This window comes from Myodes glareolus, chromosome 3, assembly GCF_982192425.1.
Source record: "Myodes glareolus chromosome 3, mMyoGla1.1, whole genome shotgun sequence".
Classification (NCBI taxonomy): Eukaryota; Metazoa; Chordata; class Mammalia; order Rodentia; family Cricetidae; genus Myodes; species Myodes glareolus.
The window spans coordinates 29,313,828-29,337,568 of record NC_142028.1 but is presented as its reverse complement, the minus strand read 5'-3'; the positions used below and the strand labels follow the sequence as shown (position 1 = coordinate 29,337,568).

The 23,741-nt window shown below is 40.8% G+C and overlaps 1 protein-coding gene, 1 long non-coding RNA gene and 1 pseudogene across 3 annotated transcripts in view; 2 read left to right on the top strand and 1 right to left on the bottom strand.

Moving 5' to 3' along the window:
- Positions 1–605: 605 nt before the first annotated feature.
- Positions 606–12,315, bottom strand: LOC125407032 (uncharacterized). The gene is made up of 3 exons (XR_007234080.3): positions 12,176–12,315; positions 7,517–8,956; positions 606–977 (listed from the first exon to the last, which is right to left on the bottom strand). It is a non-coding gene; the product is annotated as an uncharacterized LOC125407032 (long non-coding RNA).
- On the top strand, positions 4,717–5,561 carry LOC125407031 (non-selective voltage-gated ion channel VDAC2 pseudogene; annotated as a pseudogene).
- Positions 12,316–12,406: 91 nt separating the features above from the next.
- LOC125407030 (alpha-2-macroglobulin) overlaps positions 12,407–23,741 on the top strand; it is a 47,098-nt gene continuing 35,763 nt past the window's right edge. Inside the window, exons 1-11 of one of the 2 annotated variants that reach the window (XM_087904280.1) lie at positions 12,407–13,092; positions 13,192–13,449; positions 15,387–15,570; positions 16,490–16,646; positions 16,794–16,846; positions 18,595–18,615; positions 18,888–19,056; positions 19,947–20,031; positions 21,679–21,799; positions 22,494–22,608; positions 22,755–22,864. In XM_087904280.1, coding sequence (XP_087760406.1) covers positions 13,349–13,449; positions 15,387–15,570; positions 16,490–16,646; positions 16,794–16,846; positions 18,595–18,615; positions 18,888–19,056; positions 19,947–20,031; positions 21,679–21,799; positions 22,494–22,608; positions 22,755–22,864 — 1,116 coding nt within the window. In that variant the 5' untranslated portion in view covers positions 12,407–13,092; positions 13,192–13,348. Of the gene's footprint in view, positions 13,450–15,386; positions 15,571–16,489; positions 16,647–16,793; positions 16,847–18,594; positions 18,616–18,887; positions 19,057–19,946; positions 20,032–21,678; positions 21,800–22,493; positions 22,609–22,754; positions 22,865–23,741 lie in introns of both variants that reach the window. The other variant, XM_087904281.1, reaches the window with a different exon arrangement.

Sequence of the window (23,741 nt, the reverse complement as noted above, 5' to 3'; positions counted from 1 at the left end):
CTGCCAGGCAAAGGGCCAACAAAAATTTACTCCCATTCTGTAGACTGCCTCTTTCCCCTCTTGTTTCTGTTCTGTTCGGTAGCGTTTCAACTGAGCCGAGGGCCACCTGGTTGGCCCATCCTACCAGATTACTGCTGGCGCATGTTAGACCCTAGCAGTGGAGTTCTGAGTGCTCCTGCATGGCCCAGCTGTGCTGACCTCTGCCATCGTATCCTCTTTCTTTCACTTAGGCTGGTCTCTTTGCTTCCCAAGCACATGCTTCCCTCTACTTTGTTTTTCGAGACAGGGTTTCTCTGTGTAGCTTTGGAGCCTGTCCTGGAACTCTCTCTGTAGACCAGGCTGGCCTCGAACTCACAGAACTTGCCTTTGCCTCCCTAGTGCTGAGATTAAAGGCATCCACCACCACTACCCGGCCACAATATTTTTTTTTTCACCTCTACTTTAAATCTGCTTTCTCCCTCTCTGGAAGGGTGAAAAGTCATGTCACTGGAATAATGAATACACAGCCCAGACCAGGACCCCTCTGTATTGTTTAGTATGTTCACAAGAAAAAACAAGCAACTTTTCAGTCAGAATTTATTGCCGCACAAAATTCCCTTATTTTTGTCTGCATAGCATCCCAGTAGCAGAGACCGACATGGCCTTTGTGCAACACAGAACAGAACTGGGTACACAGTGTGCATGAAGATGTTTGTGCACTGACAGGGCAGCATCCTCTGGTTTTGCTCATCTGCTTTGATGGCAACAAACCTTCCAGGACCTAATGCAGAGCCTCATTTTTGAAGATTCTTGAAAACTGACTGAGTGCGTGATCTACTTCAGCATCTTGAAATTCTGAACGGGCTCCATTCCTTACTGGATATCTTCAAGGGATATCCCCCAGATAAGCCCAGATTCTGTACATCTGAGAGTCTTCCTCCTCGAATTTGTCGCTAACAAGACCATGTATTCATTTCAGTTAAAACATGGGCACATCTCTAAAACAGGAAAGAAAAATGCACATCTATCTTATAAAGTTTTGAGCACATGTCTTTAAAATGACCCAGACAAAGTGCTAATCACAAATGTTTGTATATATGTTTATATACAAATATGTATATATACATATATAATATATATGTATATATATTAATATAGTCCATAAATATTAACTATCTCAGTATTAACTGATTCTAAAACCAAAAAAAAAAAAACCACCTCTTTGAAGTAAGGATATGTTTTACCACCAATACATGCTCATTTATTTAGATGAGACTTTTCTTCTTTCAATAGAACATTAGATAGTGTCTTTTATGTTGATGTTACCTCAGGTGTGATAGCATACAGAATCATAATTTCTTCTCAAATGTATTATTAATGCTGAAATGTTATTAAGTCATGACAACTATATTAAAAGTCTATATTTTTAGCCCCTTCATAATGTAGCTGTAGGTTTGAATCACATTTTCACACACCTAAACACGCCTCGCTCCTCCATGGCTCTTCACTAACACGCACGCCATAGTCTTGCCAGAACAACCATGCTTCTCTCATTCACTAGCTACACAATTGCCTACAAAATTAAATCTGAATTCTGTCTTATGTTGTTCAGGCTCTGCTTCTCTCCTGCTTTATCTCCAGGTCCCAGTCAAACTAAATCTCCTTTATTCGCAGTTTACCTAACACCTCGTGTTATTTCATAATCCCATCCCTCTGGCCGCATTGCCTTATCCCCAGGATATTTCACGTGTGTCCGAGAGTTAATCAGGAATTCCTCTGGCAGCAGACAACAGGAAAGCCACTGCTAGCCGACTAAACAAACATAGGTCCATAGGTTGATGTTTCAAGGCTGACAGGTTGATGCAATTGCTCAAGTGTGCTAAGGAGGAGTTGGGCCATTGCTGTCTTTGGCACGTGCTTAGCAAACAGAACTTTGTTCTTGTGCTGCTTCTTGAAGTTTTCAAGACAGTTACTGAATTACAGACATCCGCTTGCCATGGAGGAAGCATAAAGAAGGCCGACGTGCACACTGGGATTGTGTGTGTGTGTGTGTGTGTGTGTGTGTGTGTGTGTGTGTGTGTTTAGAAAGCATAAAGTCCCTGTCCACAAGCCCCACCTAGCAGTTTTCCGCTTGGTCCCTGTGGTGACTAGTTTTATGTCAACAAGACACAAGCTAGAGTCATTTGGGAAGAGCAACTCTCAGTTGAGAAAATGTCCTGTGAAAACTGGCCCGAAGGCAGCTTGTATAGTACTTTTTCTCATTTGATGATTGATGTGGAGGCACTCAGTCCACGGTGGGTGATGCTACCCCTAGGGTGGTAGTCCTGGTTCTATAAGAAAGCAGGCTGAGAAAGCCATGGGTAAGCAAACCAGTAAGCAGCACCCCTCCATGGTCTCTGCTTCACTTCCTGCCTCCAGGTCCCTGCCTTGAGTTCCTGACCTGATGTTTCTGGATGACAGACTACAAGCAGTAAAATGAAATAAATGTTTTCCTTCCCAAGCTGTCTTTGGTCAAGGTGTTTTATCACAGCAATAGAAAACCAAAGACAAACCTCACTGGCTAGACTATATCAAATAGTCATAACTAGTTGGAAGGAGGCCAGAGAAAAGATTACTCTCTGAGAAGGACTATGGGGCATTGGAAAACAACTGATAAAATGTTTTTTTCATTTTTTGATACTCATATCAGAAGTTATATCTTAGAAATATATATATATACTATATTTGTAATCTATATATTTCCCTTTCATCATCACATGCATATTTAACAAGCACCTCATACACAATACATACCGCTTAAGGATTCTCACTGAAGTCAGAAGTAGAAGAACAAGAAGTGATTGTCTATATATGACTTATTAATTATAATGAAACTATTCACAATAATATATTCTTTTAAAGTAGATATTTTTATTACACGAGAACTTATCTTCAAAGCACATTTAAATAAAAACAGAGCAAACTGGACAATCAAATATTACTTTAAAGATAAAAATCAATTTAAAGTTTCATGTGGCATCTCAAGGGACCCTACACAGCCAGTTTTGTTCTTTGGAAACAGCTCATACTTCTAACTTTGCATTATTACAGGTGCAGTCATGTAAACAGCTATACTGGAATAAGGATGACTAAATAACCCAGAGGGTTCAATACAGTCCAAAAATATACCTTCTACTATTGCCAAAGATGCTTTAAGAAGTTTCAAGACTACTAAATAGGGGCAGACTTTTCCACAAAAAGAATTTGGAAAAAATTAAATATTCAAATTCAAAGAAATAGAGCTAGGCCTTCATGCTATGCCAATTTTAAAATGAAATTAAAATGTTAAATTTTAAAACAAGACCTAAACTTATGGAACTTGTAGAAGAAAGCAGTGAAAAGTTCATAGTGTTGGTCTTGGTCATGATTTGTAGGGCAGAAATCAGAAGTCCGGGTGACAAGGTGACATCAAATGCAAAACATTCACACTCTATTAGCCACCTTTCAGCTGCTGTGGCAAAACACCATGACCAAAGGTAACTTCAGAAGAAGTGGATTTGGGCTACAGTGTCAGAGAAAGGATCCATAATAGCAGAGGGGCCTGGCAATTGGGGCCAGGGCAGAGCTGAGAGATTACATCAACAGCTACAAGTATAAAGCAGAGAGAATGAACCATTAGCTGGGTGAGGTTGTAAACTCTCAAAACCCACCCCCGGCACCACATTTCCTTCAGCAAGGCCACAACTTTTAAAGATGCTATAACAACCCACAAGCAGCACCCTCAATAAGATACTAATCGCTCAGATACCTATAATCACCAGCCTATGTGGTGACATTTCTCCTCCCAAGCACCAGACATTAAATTCAAAAGCAATCTGAAATATGGAAAAAAATGCTTGCAATATCTAACAAGAGACTAGTAGACATACTATATAAAGAACTTCTATAAATGTACATCAAAAAAGCAGCCTGAGTTAATTAGTTGATAAGTGTCTCAGATGACACTTCCTCCAAAGATGAGGTCCATATAACTAGGAAGCCTATGGAGAGACCTTGCTACTTAACAGAGAAATGCAAACCGTAACCACAGTGGGCTAACACACCGTATCTGGTGATGGTCAGTGTTTTACAATGACACAGGAATTAAGAAAGGGGGATGAAAATGCAGAGAAATGACTCTCGTGCACTGTTTGTTGGAATTACAGAAATAAGTTCTCGAAAAGAATATGAAATTTTCCAAAAAGAAAAAGAAAAAGAATGCCATGTTTCATCATTCCCACTTGTAGGTAGAACATCCTTCCTCGGCATCTGTGAGAACATGGTTTTAGGGCACCTTCACCTTAAGACACCAAAGCCCACAGAGGGCCAAGTCCTGTGTGTAAAATGTCACAGTGTTTGTATATGATCTATGTACACTGTCCTGTACACTAAAAATCACTGTAAGACTACCTATATATAACACCTAATAAAAGAAGTTACAGAAACAGAAGGCAGGTAGTGTGACTAGAAATTATGAGGAGGAGAAGTAAAAGAATCATTGATTAATGAATATAAAATTTCAAATCTGAGTGTTAAGAATTAAATTTGGGCCTCCCAGCTGCGGCGGCTGCAGCAGGTACAACCTCCAGACAGTGAGTGGCTTCAGCTGAGAGCTGACCCACAGCGGCAGCACCTGGAGGGACACAAGCAGGTTACCCCCGACACACACACACACACACACACACACACACACACCACGCGCATGTGCGTGGCTTCACCATGGCAGACTGTTGTGTATGCACTGCCCGCAGCCAATGCGCATCCCTCCATCGTATGCTGGCCTTGGCAAAGCTGCCAGAGATGTTCTCACCAAGGGATTTGGGTTTGGGTTTGGGGTGTTGAAGCCGGATGTGACAACAATGTCACGCAGTGGTGTGGAACTGTCAACAACCAGTTCATCCAATACAGACCTGGGAAAGTTCCTGGGACCTTGGAGACCAAGTACAAATGGTGTGAATGTTGTCTGACTTTTATAGAAAAATGGAACGTCGGTAACACTCTGGGGACAGAGTGCAGCTGAAGACCAGGCTTGTCAAGGTTTGAGACTGACATGCGTTATGATCTTTGCACCTAGCACATGTGCAAACCTTGACTGTGATGTCGGCTTTCATTTTGCTGAACCTGCAATCCATGGTTCAGTTGTCTTTGGTTAGAGGGCCAGCATACTGGGTACTAGTTGACCTATGACAGTGCCGAGTCAAAGCTGACAAGGGGTGACTCTGCAGTAGGCTACGGGACTGGGGACTTCCAGTTACACACTAATGTCAGTAATGGTACAGAATTTGGAGAATGAGCTTATCAAACAGTATGTGAAGGTCTTCACACCAGTAAACTTTGCTTGGACATTGGATGCTAACAGAACTCGTTTTGGCATTGCTGCTAAAATCCCATTGGATCCTCCTGCTTCCATTTCTATGAAGGTCAATAACTCTAGTCTAGTTAGAGTGGGCTATGCTCTGACTCCAAGGCTTGGAATGAAATTTACATTGTCTGCTCTGGTGTCCTGGAAGAGCTTTAATGCTGAAGGCCACAAATTTGGACTTGCCTTGGAATTGGAGGCTTAATCTAGCTGAAAGAACCTCTGGGAATGGATATGGAAGGTTAGACCTCAATATAGTTCCGTGTGTTCAGTCCCCACACTACACCCTCCTAGAAGGTGATCAAATCAAAGGTAGATTAAACAAGAGTTGTATTTAAAATATTTAGACAGGTCCCTATTGTCTGGTTATCTAGTTATCAGTGCTGCAAACATGCAGCCACCTCTATATTATTTAAACATATTTAACTGTTAAATGTGCTACTCGGCAATAATGATATAGATGTTTATGAAAACTGTGGGGGAAAAATTAAACATTTCACAACACTGTTAAATATATGTAACACCACTGAACTCTGTACTTAAAATCATTATGAGTAGGGAAAAAAAAGAACAATCCATATGTTCAACATATGTGCAATATTTATAGTTGGAAAATACTTGGGGTAACTCATATCCTATGTTCTTCATATCATTTTCTGTACACTAGCCCAAGTATGACTTACTGTTATAACCTAATACACATTTGAAAAAGCTAAAAGTATTCGAGTTCTTTTCTTCTCTCCTCAAATCTTAGCAGAATTAGGCACACATTTTTCAAAAGATTTTTTGAAATGCTGGCAAAAGTACAAAGGAGCAACATATTCTATAAAGAGAAAGAAATGAGAAGAGGGGGCTGAGGGCAGGAGCTTAGTGTGCCCAGAGCGGCCCCTCACAGTGCCCCTGAACTGCCATTCATGGACATAGTATTAGTTATTCCGACTTTCAAAAGTCTAATGCCCTTTACCGGCATTGCATGTTGCTGATGAGAATGGCTGGGCAAATGGACACAGTAAATTAGGTCCACCTCTGTCTAGAAAGGGGAAGCAGAAGTTCAAAGGATCGTGTCAATGGGTTGCAAGGATCCACCAGCTGATAAACAAGGCGTGGGGCTGTGTTTCATCCCGTGTTGGAAGCATGAAGATAGAGCAGGCTGGTACTGATAGGAAATTTCCACATTTGAAGCACTGGGCATGTAACAGTCTACCATTCCTTTAGGCTTTATATGAAACCTACAGAGCACTTCCTCTGGGGATCTGAATCGCCATGTGGTTATGTTAAATCCATGCTTGGTAGTCAGATAGCTAAGTTCCTTGTTCTTCTGCAAAAATTAAGAAGCCTATACTGGGACTCCCACTTAGTTCAGAAAGGAGGAACAATAGAGGATCCAGCAGGAAGACTTGAATGTCCTCAGAATGTCCTGTCCCATGGGACTGCTCCACAGACTAGATTGTGTCTCAAATGTCAGCTCTAAAGCTACTGATGCTCTGAAATGGAGTCTCAGGAGAACATCATATTCTTATATAACATTTGAGTGAAGTATAGTGAACACTTACCAAGTCTGAACTTAAAGCACTCATGAAATAAGATAGTAGTTCCCATTCTTGAAAATTAAATGAGTAAAACACTAGGAATGAGTAATTGTGTCAGACAGAATTCCTATCCCTTGCAACTTACACTAGAAGCCCAGCCTCTCTCTAAATTACTGTGTGACTTTCATAGTTCCTACGCCAATTGCCTCATTGTAGCTCTCATCTGTGTTAGTAATAAATGAACTGACAGAATAGAAACACAAAAAAAAGATCTCTGTCTTTATATAAAAGCAAAGTTTAAAGTTTTAGGAAGGCTCAGCAGAAAAGAGTCCTCTGAAAATGTTACTGGGGCAAGGACCAGTGAAATGGCTCAGTGAGTAAAGGCACTTCCACCACACCTAATCCCAGGACCAACATGGTAGAAGGTGAGTGCTGGCTCCTGCCTGCAACTTATCCTCTGACCTCCACATGAGCACTGGTATGGCACACACACATGTGCATGCACACACACAAACACACACACACACACACACACACAGTAAAAATGTCATTAAAAATATTGAAGTCATTCTATCATGTGTACATATTTTAAGTAATGTGCTTTAGACTATATATGTTTTCAGCGTCTCACCTTTGCATGGCGTAAACCTCCAAAGTTGTCAGTGCAATCATATTGGCACAATCCTAGTAACCATAGAAGCATCCTCTAGCATCATCCTTTGGCATACCCTGTAGCAGCATCCTTTAGAAGCACCTTCTAACACCATCCTTTAGCAACATCCTTTTGCAGTACCCTTTAGCAGTGTTCTTTTAACAGCATCCTGTTTATTTGGTAGAATATGGGGTTCATTTTGCAGTTCCTATAAAAATGCCCTTGAATTAGGCCTAGAATAAAAAGTTACCCATTTTAAGACAAGGTGTAAAATCTCTATGAAAAGTCTCTATTCCGGTTCCTGCACAGCAAGAAAAACTCAAGTTCTAAAAAGTGTCACTGTATTGAGCATATGTTTCATATAAGAAAACACCATACCGGGCTAAATGATAGCGCTTAAAAGCTATTATAAAGTTATAGGTTATGCCAACAAGAAACATTTAAATTATTTTCCCTAATAAAAATAAACATTTTCTCTTTGACACAAAAATTAAAATGCATTAACTTTAAAAAAGACATTATAATGTTTAACCAATTAATGGAATTATTTCTTATTATAGCCTCAGAGGATGATGCATGACATATGCCTCATGTTCTTCTGCTTTATAAATAACTCGTAATTTCCTTTCAAATGGCACCATGCTATTTCAAGTTTTATGAGCATACTTAATTATAATTTGCTATAAAAATACATGAAGTATGTGAATTATGCCATTTATTATTGACAGCTTCATCTTAATATACCCTTCTCCTCTGATTAGGAAGAAGGACTTTCTAATAAGAAAATAAAACATAAGCCAAGCTAAGCCATAAGTGGCAGACATGGCTCCTGGCAGTGGCAATGATGCCAAGCATCTCAGAGAGCACAGACTTCAAAGGGAAGAGTATGTGCCGTGTCTCTTCCATAAACTGGTTACATTTTAAAAGATTATTTGTCTTTTATACTGCTAACAGGAGATTATATTCTGAATAGATGACATGAAAGTGTGTGTAAGATATTTTACAAGACTCTACCTTTAGCAAACATTATACAGACACATCAACTAAAATCTGGAGGGACTGGAGAGATGACTCGGTGGCTAAGATCACTGACTGCCCTTCCAAAGGTCCTAAGTTGATTTCCAGTTCCCACATGGCAGCTCAGAACCATCTGAAATCCAACTCCAAGGGATCTGTTACCTTCCCTTGACCTCTGCAGATACCAGGTGTGCAAATAAATAGTGCACAGAAATACACGTGGGCCACACATGCACACTCATAAAAGTAATAAAACAAATATAAAATCAGAGCAAAAACACATCCGCGAGACTTCCAAAATGTGCGTGTGGAGACTGGAGCAGAATTGGTTTAGTCTGGTCACTAATTCTTCCATATCTCAGTAGGGGTCTCTGGCTGTGGGTGCCAGGTGTCTTCAGAAACCTAAGGGAGCAAATAGAATTTAAGTGAGAAGGCAAAACGTGCTAAACTTTGCTAACTTGGGGGCACCGACAGCAAGGACTTTGTTATAGAAATGGCTGGGAACTGCTCTGCTTTTATCTCACTGAAGTTGGGGGAGGCCATGAGATCACACAAACAAAATGTACTCAGTCCTGAGAGCCTCACAGTGGACACGCGCTGCCCCGCATTCCAGGCTCCAGGCCTGCACGATTTCTGAACTGGCGAGTGTGACTTGACACCTACTTAATGTCTTTGTTTTGAAAGGTGGTTGATGTATAAACGGCTAAAATGTCCTCACGATCACAGGGACAGAAGACATACCTGTTTCCCATGTTCTCCTGTCTTGGGCAATGCTAGCTAGTGCACACCGAGCCCAACCACAGAACTTTCTAGTCCTTATTAAGTACTTTTGCAATGTGAGGGAAACTTTTTTCTTACTAATCTTTATTAAGGCCCATCTCCTAATCTTGCTTTTCCCCCCAACTCCCAAATATTCCCCCTGTGTTCTGCACACTTTTTTTCTGTTCCATGAACTGCCTTTCTTATTTTCTCTCTTTCTATCTGTAAACACTTGCTAAGTTCTTCAAAGATGTGTAAAACAAACCCATTCAGGATGTGTGCTCCCTTTCCCATGAGGCACTGTCTATTCAGGTAAAGCAACTTGCATTTTTTTTTCTGGAAGTAATGTTGGACACCCATAGTGAAACCCATAAAAGATATGAACAATCTCTTCTCAACCATGAAGGTTTAAAATATAGAGATTAATTTTCGCTAATGTGATAAGGTCTGCAGTTTGAAGATGACAGTATCTGGTCTGTGTTAGTCCCATGAGTCTGACAGCACAGATGGTAATACCTCCAACTCACTGGCAAGACAGCTAAGGTGCAGAGCAGATACCCAGCTGGCCAAGACCGACCACATGGTTCATTCAGAACCAAGGCTCTGGTGATCTGGAGACTGACTGCTCCACCCACTTGTCAATTTTTTCTTCTCAAGTTCTTCACCCCAAGTGAAATGGGTTTGGAAAACGTTTGCTCTTTGTAAATGAGTATGTAGCAATGGGATATATGGGAAGAATATCCTTCCACCAGGAGGTGATGAATCTCTCTATGTATAACCATATATAGCCCACTCATGCACACAGAGTGCACAGATCAATTCCAACTTCCTTTTGTCCTTCCTAGCTCTAGTATTCATAGTTCTACTTCCATTTGACTTCTGTTGCCTTCTTGTGTCTGGCATTGTTTCACTTAGCATTGTGTTCTGGAGTTCCATCATTGGCTGCAAATGGCAGCATTTCATTAGGGTTTACAACTGAATGCAGCTCCATTGGGATGCACATTTATAGCACATCTCCTGGTTGTGTCCTCGGAGTGTCCCTGTGAGATGATTCCTTCGCTACACAAGTGGAAGATTCTTAGCCTTAGCCATTGACAAAAGCAAGTTAAAGGAGAACACTCATTCTGGCTTGAGGTTTAGGTGTACAGCATGGTGGGAAACTCAAAGCAGTAGGACATCACATCCACAGTCAAAGCCGACCATGAGTGTGAACTAAACCTGCAGACCAGTGTTCCGTTTGCTTTCTCCATTTTCACACTTTCCAAGGAATTGTACCACCCACAAGAGGTGGGTCTTCCAACCTCAGCCAAGGTGACCAAAATAATGGAGGATGTCCAAGGCCCATGCCCTGGGTCATTCTAGATACTGACAAGTTGACATTCACTATAGCCATCAGACAGATGTTCTAGACCGTCGCTCTTCCTTTCCTTCTGCATCTCTAGCAGACATTCACTGGCATTTTCTTCCTCTTAAATCAACTACAAAAGTCTCTCCTGTTTATCATGTTACCTTTGTGTCTGTGTGAAGCTTCTGTCCCACATAAACATGGAGACAGTTGGCTCTCAAGGCTGTCATCCCTAATCTAGATGAATAGTTGTCATTCTATAATTGAATGTCACAGTGACATAACTTGTCAGTAGTGACCTTCACTGTTTATCTTCACAATTTACGATGAGAGAAGAAGTAAATTTTATTAACTTCTGTCCATCCTGTCTTAAGAAATCATCCCTGGAAATGTTTGTTTCTAGCATCTAAAAAAAGTCTCAAATTCTGTTACAGATTGAATCAAGGTATTATAAAGTAAGTCCTTTGTATTCTTAATTTTGAATGCTATTATGCCTTGGCATAAATTCACAATTACGCTGACCTAGTAAATTACTTTCTTGTGTGAAGGGTCTTTTTCTTGAGATTCAGAGACTCTTTCACTCTCCTTAGATTCCTGACTTTTGCTCTATTTGACTGCCTCTGCCTCTCACTTAGACAAGTGTTTCTTGGGCCCTTGTCTTGGGCTCTTGACTTTTCCATTAACATTTTCTGAGCATTGGCATTTGTTCCTGTAGCCTGCACAAGCAGGTGAATCTGGGGACCTCAGGTATCTAGGCAGTTTAATTTTAGTATACAGTGATAAACAGTGCATATTTTCATGATGCTGCCCACAATGAAATGAGATAACCCCAGTTTCGTATTATGACCCAGGACATGGACAGTAAAGGATAGAGGCGATTCACACATAAGTAATGGCACATAAGGATAGGGTACAGACTTTACTCCTAGAACAAAGAGACCAAGAGCAGAAAGAATACTTGGATGTCACACCCGAACTGCCTAAAACTATGTGTTCTTTCAGCTCAGCCCTCTGTCCTTGCCTCTGCTCCTGCCTGTCTGTTCTCTGTCTTACTCAGTCAAAGGCAGCATAATTCACTCACCTACTAGCTGGGAAATTAAAATAAACAAGGCTTTTATTCCCTGTAATCTTATCTCTTAACCACGCTGTCACTCGGCAACCTCTTTCTGGTTCCATCGTGAGTGCCCTGGTGTAGAACCCACTCCGCTCACTCCGCTCAGCCTGCCATCTTCTGGATTATTTCCTTGTCCACTCCATATTTCAGTAAGATTGAGCTTCTCAGGGAACAAATCTGAACTTTAATATTGTCAAAGTTCTTCTCTGATTTAAAGCCAACTATCTTAGCCACCCTTCTAATCAGTCAGCCATTTCTTTCAGGACAAATACATTTTGTTTTATCAAGAGCATTACTGCTCTCCCCTCCTGAGCTCCTGCATATGTATGCCATTCTAAAGCTTAGGGTGCCCCTCCCCCACCCCCTTCCTCGGGCTAACCACCGCTCACACTTCACAGCTTACTTTCAGACGTTTGCTTCCTCCCAAATTGTTTCCAGGAGCCCCGGCTGGACTTGGTGCCTGTCGTTCCTGCCCTCGGGGAGTCTTCAGCATCTCTAAAGATAATGGTTGGCTACTTCATTTGTCTCACTGGTAAAATCTATCCTATCCCGTGCCCCGTGAGAATGTTAGAATTTTTGTTCATTCTTGCTTCTCTTGTCTGACATTCTATCGCTAGGTTCTGGCCAGGGAGGATCAACAAATGGTTAGGAATAACCAAGGAGTTGCAAGAACAAATGGATGGACACGCCAATTAATAAAATTGTTTCTAGGACGTAGCGATTAGAAAAGGGAGCGTGGTATACAAAAATGTTGGATGGCAAAGACGATTAGGATCTTTGTTGGGAACAGTAGACGGGGGTTATTTGAAACTTGTTACTTTCCACTTTCTTAGACTAGAAATGTATGTGTGTGAAGGCTCCGGTCAATGCTGTGCTATATTGAGACTTAGAAATTTACTGTTTAGGCTAGACTGGCTGGCCAGCAAGCCCAGGATACTCCTGTCTCCTGTCCTCCAGCACTTGGATTACAGCTGAACATTAGGAAACTTAAGAAAAATCATTTTTCCTGAACCTGACGCTTCATTTGCAACCTAGTATATAATACCTCTAAAGTCAAAACTTACTTGCTAATTTGGTTCAAAATCCTTTTCACAGAAGGCTGCTGAACGTGGGCTTCACGTTAAAGACAGTCTTTATGTGGCCCAGAACTTGTTGGCACACTCGTTTGGAGTGAACTATTCAAGCCTCCCTAGCTCTGCTTAAACTGCACCCTCCTTGCCAACTATCCAGGCAGGAGCCCAGAGCATCAAGAAAAAGCACTGCGGGAGGCTACGGGGGTGGAGAAGCCGATTATCCGCTCTATTGGAAAAACCAGAAAAAGTGAGCAGTAACTGAAAAGTGGTTAATCCTTCTGGGAATTTTGGCTAACCGGCTAGGAATTAACCTTGGCAGTAATTAGGCCATCAACGACCTTTTCAGAGCCTGTTCAAAGACCTCAGCTTTGTTTAGAGAACTTCTGTGGGTGGAACCAGCTGTTCGCACAAAGAACAGCGTAAAGCCCGGCTGCTCTGCAGCACGTTCAGGACCAGATCTTCGGCAGGTGCAAGGCAGCGGGGTCTCCAGTCGGACCTGTGGCATGGGGAAGCTCAGGCTCCCACACCCAAGCGTGGCCGTGCTGCTGCTGCCGCTGCGGCTGCTGCTTCTGCTGCCCACAGATGCCTTCACATCACAAAACCCGTGAGTTCCACAGAACGCAAGAAGCTTGGCTTTAGGGTCTTGGTTTTTCGTTCCTTTCCTCTAATCATTTCCTTCTTTCTCACCTCTGAAGTTCCTCCCAGCTCCGAGATGGCCCAAATCCCGCTCATTCATTCTTCCTCCTTTACTCACCCTTAAACATTTCTGAACTCTCTGGATTTCGGAACATCCAGATCCCCTTGTGATGCGCCATCTTTCTGGATGCTTGAAGTAACAGTCGGTCTTCCGGACTGCGAGACCCTGTGATCTTTACATTCCTCACCTTGTTTGATTAAATAAAGACACACCTCTCCAGAGTAGCGCTTTGTCTGAGAGTCACAAATCTTTAGGAATGGCTCGCAGTGTGTATGTTGATGCTGAGAAAGTAAAGGACCCAGTGACGTGCAAATTAGCTAGTGATTAGGTCTGTGTTTCAAAGAAACAAGAGTAGACAGACAGAATATTTGGGAGCACTGGCTCTAGGTAATTAAGGGCAGATCATACAAGAGGATGTGCAAGAAACGATGACAAAGGTATAACTGCCATCTACTATTTACGTACTCATGTTGGAGACTGTTTCCCTTAGAGCTCGTATTTACTCAAAAGAAGAATGTTACTTCTTTTCATGAGGAATACCCAACCTCGTATCATCAATGTTCCCTGGGGGGTAGGAGGTGGGGGTGGCACAATTCTCAATAAGGGCGTGCTTTGCAAGTATTTCCATTTAAAATCTATTATGTATGAATCATCATTTATATATTTTTGGTAAGTTGTGTATTATAACTTCTGAAAATAATTTAGTCATAAGAAATATTTGACACGAATTTTAGTCACACATTTAAAACAAGAGTTGTTGTATTTTCATACCCACGAGTTGAGTGTAGCCAATATCCATGTTGGATAGACCACAGGCATATAAATTTCATGCATAAGTATAATGTGTATATACCTGTTAATTAAAATTATGTTGTTCATGACATATTTTGAAGCATAATGAAATTGTAGTATAAACTTCTAGAGAGTTAGCAGCATAGAAATTAGAATTTTTGACCATTACCAAAAGAACTTTCATGTGCATTTATTTATTTATTTATTTACATACATACTTATTTACTTACTTATTGATTTTGGACACAGGACCTTGCTATGTAGGTCTGGAAGGCATCTTGGTAATCCCCCTGGCTCAGCTTCCCAAGTCAGGTGCCACCATACCTCTCAATACATATTTTTAAATAAGCGGTAGTACTTATAAATTTAAGATTCAATGAAGAAGTTGAAACCTAATTTAAGAGAAATTAAGTCTTATTTTAGAGTGTCAAAAAGGTATGTTTGCTTGTGTTTAAAAATACAATAAGAATAGAAGTTAACTTGAAAGTCTGTAAGATGGGCATGAGTGTTTTCAGTCGTATGTTACAGTATTGAGAAACTCTCTGCCTTTCTCCTGAGTTACCAGAGTATGGGCTGTGTTTGAATGGAGTTTTCCCTACTTTTGGAAAGGCAAACATATACGATGCAAACAAACTGTTGGTGTGTGAGTTTTACAAGCTTGCTGGATACATGCATACGCCTATCTATATGTCTGTCTATCTGTCTGTCCATCTATCTATCTATCATTATTTCTGAGGTTCAGATTCCATATTTGTAAAACAGAAACAAGTTGTTGGTGTGTTAATTTTACAAGCTTGCTGGATACATGCATCTATCTATCTATCTATCTATCTATCTATCTATCTATCTATCTATCTCTCAATAAAGATGGCCACTACAATGGCCTGGGAGCAAAGGGGGCAGTTAATTCTTACTCCGTTCATGGCAGTTCGGTGTCTGTCTTCTCTTACTCTATAGCTAAGGATGAGGATGGTAATGGTGGAACTGTGATGGGACATAGTGACATTGATAGCAACAACTCCCTCACTCTCCTCTAACTCCTCCATCCCCAGAATCTACATGATGTTGGTTCCCTCCCTGCTCCACACAGGCGTCCCTGAGAAGGGCTGCCTTCTCCTCAGCCACCTAAATGAGACGGTATCCGTGAATGCTTTCATGGAGTCTGTCCAGGGAAACCAAAGCCTCTTCACTGACCTCGTGGTCGACAGGGACTTGTTCCAATGTGTCTCCTTCACCGTGAGTGCAGCCACTTGGCTTACTTGACTCGATTAGAGTAGGGATCTGGTATTACCAAGGCAAAGCATTGAGAAACTGGGTGGAGGCAGTGGGGCTGGGTGCGGGGAGTGTCCAATAAAGAATCTGAAGCTGGCAACCCCATGTAGAGATCCAATATCCACTCATCGGTTTCACCTACATATTATAGGCATATTGAAAGTAAGTTCAACGATCAAAGAGCAATTCCATTAGTCAAAAAAAAAAAACACCAACAGCATGCAGTAGAGAAGGGGGAAATGTGAATTTTACTTAAAATTAAAATCATTTTTTAAAGTTTATAAAGCAAACTAGGTCAAGGTTAATCATACTCGTCATACTCATCTAAGAATAAAAATCTACACAGAAACCCTGTCTCGAAAAACCAATAACTAAACAAGTAAGCAAGCAATTAAGTAAGTAAGTAAATAAATAAATAAATAAATCTGTAGAAATCATCCTGGGCATCTGTAGAAAGCACCATGGACATGTGTCCAAAATCTCTTCAGGGCTGGATGCACAGGGGATACTTACACTCTAGTACTAACAAAACACCTTCTTTTTACCTAGTGTTGAGACCCCGGATAGTGGTTCCTACAATGTCCTGTTAGTGGAAAACTCCTTGGTCAGATGCAGAGTGTAACTGAGTCAAGACTTCACTGTATTTTCCATACAGATCCGTATGAGATTCTCAGTCCCGGCTTTTCTCATTAGTGTACTTTCTCCACCTTATATTCACGTCTTCCCATTTGTAAATTGTCAGAATTCCCGCCTCTGCCAACTTTCTGGATGAGAACGAGGGAGCGAAATTAACTAAAAAGGGCAAGATCTCCGTAGAGATGTAGAACAGGGAGAGGAGGAGGCTGGAGAGACTCCCTGGGTTTCAGACTCCTCCGTATTTCAGGTCCCACCGGCTTTGTCCAATGAGGTGATGTTCCTCACTGTCCAAGTAAAAGGACCAACTCATGAATTCAGGAAGACGAGCACAGTGCTGATTAAGAAAAAAGAGAGTTTGATCTTTGTCCAGACTGACAAATCCATCTACAAACCAGGGCAGACAGGTGAGATCCACAGTCAGGACAGCATCAAAAAGGAAGCTCCTCTCCCTCTGCCTGACCCTCACAGTCCCTATGATCCTGGCTCCTTAATAGTTGTATTGCCCACCTATAGAACTGGTCAGGGGCTCAACAAAAATTTTTCTATTTCAGTGAACTTTCGTGTTGTCTCATTGGACGAAATTTTTCACCCCCTTAATGAATTGGTAAGTCTCCTATTATTTACATAAAACTGTTGTTACTTGTATAAACTGGCTAGGCCCCTGCTTTGATTACCGAAGGAGGAAACACTGGGCAGTACTAACCGTGATTCCTCACGCTGCGGTAGTACAGGGTCCTCATTTGAAACAGGATCCCAGGTCAAACAGTAGGGAACGTGTTCTGCCACTACTGGGACAATATCTGGCACTCAGTCACTTGTTACATAATTAAACTTACTCTTCAGTGTCTAACTCGGAAGAAAATAAACAATGGACAGCCGTCCAAAAATCTTAAGTTCAAGTATTTCTTAGAACTTTAAATCTTTTTCAAACACACCAAAATCTCCGCCGTGAAAGAAGTTGGGAGTATTAAATTTATTCCTTTGTGAGGATTCGCAACTCTTTCTACCACAGTGTGGACATCAGACCAACTCTCCATCCTCAGCTACGTTCCTGCTGTATCTTCTCCTCCTCCAAAGAATCAATGCTCTTTTAACCCCAAAGGCAAAGGAAACGCCATGACCCTGGCTTCTCTGTCTCACATACCTATATCTACTTCACACAAAATTGTGTTGGTTAGAAAAATACTATTTTTTACTACCTGAATTGTCACAACTTGGCCAACATCTGTAAACAAGACTGATGTGGGATTCTCTTCTGTATACTGTGAATGTGTTTTATTACCAATGCTTAATAAGAAAAGCTGCTTTGGCCTATGGCAGGGCAGAATAGAACTAGGAAGGAAAACTAAACTAAATGCAGGGAGAAAGAAGATGGAGCCAGGCAGATAGCATGTAACTGCTGAAGGAGAAAGATGCTGAAACCTTACCAGTAGACTAATAGAATCGGGTTAATTTAGGTTGTAATTTAAGATGTAAGAGCTCACTAGAAATATGCCTGAGCCCTCAGCCAAACAGTGTTGTAATTAATATAGTTTTGGGTTCATTATTTGGATCTGAGTGGCCAGGATACTAAAGCGCAGTCTCCATTTACACAAGACCATTACAGCAACCTTGATAGTTGTCTCTTGGCTTCTATTTTCACTCTACCTAAAATCAAATATAATATCCACCACTCTGCCAAGCTAACATGTGTGAGCAATATATATGTCACAGGCATACACATATATCAAACCATATATATAATATACATATATATGATGTCATCATGTGTGTGTGTTTTCTTTTTCTGTTCATCCTTTTAGAATGAGGACAGACAGACATATTGTTCTTTTCTATTCTCAGCATCTAGAATGACACACAAAAGAAAATGGAATAAATATTAGTTTGTAAGTGAATAAACATGGGTGGTAGAGGAGCTGTTCTCATCTTTTCTCTTTCCTAGCAGCACCTAATGGTGTGTACTAATAATTGGATTCAAGAGTAGTTACTTCCAGAGGCAAGTATTTATTTTTCAGTCTGTAAAGTTGCATAGCAAGGTAATATTCTTGACTAGGATGCTACAAGCTTTTAGACAGTATTGCAGTATTGGTAAACTCTATTCCTAACAATAGCACAATGTGTGTGTGTGTGTGTGTGTATAGATATATTCATTATATATAGGTATATATAATAATCTATATATCTATATAGATATTATCCATGCAACTAAATTCTTAATATCACCTATTAATTGCTTGAAATGAATTAATTAAATTTGAGTAAAATTTAATTTGGTAGAATAGATATATAAATATGTGTGTTGAGTTATTCCATGTATTTGAGAACATTATACAATTCTCTCTTTTCTTTCAGATTCCTCTTCTGTACATTAAGGTAAGCGATGTGAATAGTTCACAATCAGGAGAAAAGCAGTCAGCAGTCATTTCATGGGAAATCTTCTGTGGGGACTTCTTACAATCATATGCCAGAGACTTTGGAGAAGGAAGAAGCTTCCAGCCCATCTAGGAATGGTGGGCTGGAATTCGCCTTCCCTCTGAGCCCTTCTCATGCACCCTCTTTATGGATAACGTGGAAGCTTCCATAGATTTCTTTCATAACCTCTAATGTTCTCCGCCCTTTTATGAATTATGGTTAATTTATTACAGGACCCCAAAGGAAATCGCATTGCACAGTGGCAGAGTTTCAAGTTAGAGAGTGGCCTCAAACAGTTGTCCTTCCCTCTCTCCTCGGAGCCCCCTCATGGCTCCTACAAAATGGTGATACAGACAGAAACAGACAGATTTATAGAACACTCCTTCTTCGTAGAGGAATTTGGTATGGATGGTAGAAAATCATAGAATGTTGTCCTTTATAACTGAGACCTCTAGAACTCATAGTTTGAGTCTGTAGAGAGTCCTTTGGTTTCCTGTGGATGATTTTGGACTTAGAGTTGTCAGAGGTTGCTTGTTTGTTTCCCATCTGCCGAGACCCGAAATAACCACACAGAAACTATATTGATTAAATCACTGCTTGGCCTATTAGCTCTAGTTTCTTATTGACTAGCTCTTACATCTTAAATTAACCCATTTCTATTATTTTATATTTTACCACGAGGTTCATGGTTTATGGGCAGGGTTCCAGCATGTCTGTCTCCTGCGGCAGCTACATGGCTTCTTCCTGACTCTGCCTACTTTCTCTCAACATTCAGTTTAGTTTTCCTGCCTAGCTCTATTCTGTCCTATCACAGGCCAAAGCAGCTTCTTTATTCATTAACCACTAAAAGTAACACATAAGCAGAAGATCTTCCCACAGCATAGAGTAGAATCAATTACATCTAAGTCCAATGGGGCATGCATCAGTACTTTGTGAATGAAATTTAGTTTGATTTTTGTAGCAATATTGAATGACCAAAATAAAATATTGTTTCAATAGTGAGAGGGGGAGGGAGGAAGAGAAAGTAAGGAGAGAGAGAGAGAGAGAGAGAGAGAGACAGAGAGAGAGAGAAAGGGGGTGGGGAAGAGACTCTTCAATGTTATAGTGAATTGTCATAGTTCCTTAATTAAAATCTTTACTTGAGAATGAAGTTAAGTGTGGATAAATTGGAGAATGGAGTTACCTTTACAAAATACTGGGATATCATTAGAGAATTGTTACAAAGAAGTAGACAATATTAAAGCCTTCGACTCTGCAGCGTGACCACTAACCTCCTTTCTTGCGGTTCACAGTGCTGCCCAAGTTTGAAGTGAAGGTGGCAGTGCCAGAGATGATCACCATTATGGAAGAAGAGATAAGCGTGTCGGTGTGTGGCTTGTGAGTTGATGAACACAGCAGTGACAGCCCTTTGAGGTGGACTCACCATCTGAGATACTTTGATATCCCCAGGAGCAGGGGCAACATGGGAAATTTAAATACTTCGAGGGTGTTCCCATAGGCCACTCTTATCCTGCTCCTTTGTGTGTGTGTGTGTGTGTTTCCTTCTTATTTCTCTTTATATCATCTCTATCAACATTTCTATAACTATCATGAGGTGGGAACCATTTATAAAAGGCCATGTGGCTGGGATTGATGCTACAAGTGAGAAAACTGAACATATACACTCGCATACACCTACGCGCATATGCAAGTGTACTGAAGCGTGCTGGTTTTCCCTTAGCCATAAGTGATACCATGCACTAAGGAGGGAGAAAAGTAATGCCTGCGTATAGAGGAATTTCAGTTAGTAACAGGTCACTTATTTGACCTTGCAGGCAGTGGGCAATGAAAGTAGATTCAGAATCCAAATCGTCCTTAATCCAGCAGGCTGTTTGAGCTGTCGCCTCCATCTCCGCACTGCCATCTTCACAGAGAGACTAAACATGCTCTTTCAGGGTGATCCCTTTGAATCCAGAAATGTCTGGAGGACCTTAGGCCCCCAAGAGACCTGCAGTGGCCCTAACAGACCAGAAAGCAAAAAGACCGGTGCTTCCTTGAGCTCATGCATGTGGCACATGCATCGGCTCCTTTGCAGTTGTGGCCACCAAGTCCCCTGTGACTACTGACCAATGTTTTTGCAAAGAGAGGAAGGGGATACGTCAGATTTCCAAACCAGGAAGGAAACAAAGCAATCATATGTGACATTAATGCCACAACTCTACTTCTTTTATAAAAAGTAAGCAAACATATACGTAGAGATGTATACTGAGAACACATTTTGGTAGTTTGGACTCTTAAGTCATTTTAAAAATGTTTGCTGTTTCTATTAAGTATATTTTGTGTCTGTAGGTATTACTGTTCCTTTAAGAATGTAAAGTCACACATCCTCTCTCACCTATGGATCCTAGCTTGTAATGCTCTTAAGAGTGTGTACAAGTCGGGGTGCGTATGGGTACACTCTGTGAGATCAGGAGACCATTGGAAGGGAAGAGCAGAGGAAGGGAGTGTGTGTGGCCGCAAAGTGGAGAAGGGAGATCAAGAAGAGTCGGGGGAGAATAAAAAAAAGTCATTAAGAAACCTAAGACTGTAAGTCCTAATTTAATTTTTTGATAAAGCAATCTATTTAGTCTTTGTAACAAAGCACCACTATTTAGACTATACTGAGATCTAAAAGTTAAAAACTGAATATGGTGGTATACGCCTGTCATCTCAACACAACGGAAGCCAAGGCAGGAGGATAGTGAGTTCAAGGCTACCCCAGGCTCTAAAGCTGTCTCAAAATAAATTAACCTATAATAATTTTTTTAAAAAGCAAGATTAACAAAATACCTGACAAAAGAAGAATGAAGTGAGCTCCAGCGCGTGCCGTGGAGGGTTTTCTGAGTCCAGTCGGTGTGTCAGCTTCCAGTGTGTAATGAGTGACCTCACCACAGGGCAGAAAGAAACAATGGGGATAGACGTGCTGTAGCTGAAGGGGACCCGCGGAAGAAAGCAATGGGCACGTCCAGTGCTGCTGTGAATCATGTGGCTACGTTCTCATGGCAGATACACCTACGGGAAGCCTGTTCCGGGACATGTGGCCGTGAGCATATGCAGGAATTACAGTCATCCTTCTAACTGCTTTGGCGACGAGTCATTGGCTTTCTGCGAGAATTTCAGTGAACAGGTAGGCTCAGAGCTGTGCCTTCTGGGAGCTACCAACAAACTCGCTGTTTGTTAGCAGCCACATGCTGTTAAGCTGGGGGACGGTCTATAGTACCTTTAAGAAACTTTTTAAAAAAATGACTTAGCTGAAAAATAATTACTTGTCATTTGCGACTGCCCAATGTACATGTTCCAGAACAAGTCGAATCATCCAAAGCCGTCTCAGGTATCTTGTGTAAAAGAAGAACACATGCCACACAGCTTTTAAATTACTTTGATCCTGAACTGTGTCAGTTCTGTTTTCTTTCTAGAAACAAGAACCTATTACAGTGCCCTATCTAGATGCCAGGGAGGAGAGATAGTCATCAAATAGGTGACTATTGTTATAAACTGTCTGCCATGGGGGTGGGGACCCAGCATTCAGAGAAGCGTTCGCTCTGCTGCAGTTAGATAACCTAAACCATTGGCTTATTTCTCAATTATTCTTTCTAGCGAATATCAGGCAGCAAGTTTATATCTGTCAGTTATACACACGAGATATCATTATAAAATTATCCATAAGTATATCCATAAGTCCCTGGATAGTGCATAATATGTCATAATATAATATAGTATGCCTAGATTACTTTATCATTCCCCCTAAATTCTGACAGATTAACTGATCCATGCAGTATAATCTGCATTATGTGTTTGTGTTTTATTTTCTCCCTTATTAGCTAGACAACCAGGGCTGCTTCTCGCTTGTATTGAAAACCAAGGCTTTCCAGCTAAAGAGGGAAGAGTATGAGATGCAGCTTGACGTGAACGCCAAGATCCAAGAACAAGGAACAGGTTGTGTGTCACGTGGGCGTGGGAGAAGAAAAGGACACTGATTTCTTGCTTGGGCCAAATTAGGAACTATAAGAAAGAGGTAATGACGTACGAAATTCATGGCCATTGGCCATCAGCCATCAAAGAACATCTCCCCTCTGTTTCAGATGTGGAAGGAAGTGGAAAAGGGTCCATTAAAATCACGAGAACCTTGACCAGCCTGTCATTTGTGAACGTGAACTCATACTTCAGACAAGGGATCCCATTTGTTGGACAGGTGGAGTAGTTTTCCATTCGTCAAGTCATGTGCTATCAGAATTCACATCACGGGTACAATGTCTGCTATAACTGTGCTTTGCTGGTGCTCTCAATCAGTGAAGCCAAAGGGGGAACATACAACCAAGTGTCTATTACCAAAGGTTATGATGTATAAAAATACATGCTTTGGACTTAAAGTTGAATCTGAAGTCTTTAAAATTATCTAAAAGCTTGTCAAGTTTGTAAGATTTTTTAAAATCATTTTTAGAACAGCATTGTTTAAAATCAGTAAGTCTTTTCATGGTCTACTTAGCAGATTTTATAATGTTATCCCCTAACCCTGTCAAAATTTATAATGACAAGTTATATTACCCTTCTAACATCAACTCCTTGTAAAAATGAATATAGAGGTTGTTTTTCCTTTGTGCCTAAGGTTTTTCATAAATATTACTTTATCATTAGTTTTTTTGTAAGAACAAATACAGATTTTTTTCTTTTGTCTTTTCTCTTCTCTCTCTCTCTCTCTCTCTCTCTCTCTCTCTCTCTCTCTCTTTCTGTGTGTGTGTGAGAGGGGGTGCAGAGATATTATTTCTCCTCAGGTGCTATCATTTTTTTAAAACTGTTTTTATTGAGCTATATATTTTTTCTCTATTCCCCTCCGTTCCTCTCCTCTCCTTTTTCTGCCTTCCCCCATCATACCTACTCTCTTAATTTACTCAGGAGATCTTGATTTTTTTCTACTTCCCATGTAGATTAGATCCATGTATGTCTCTCTTAGGGTCCTCTTTGTTATCTAGGTTCTCTGGCATTGTGAATTGTAGGCTGATTTTTATTTGCTGTATATCTAAAAGCCATTTATGAGTAAGTAACATTATATTTATTTTTCTGGATCTGGG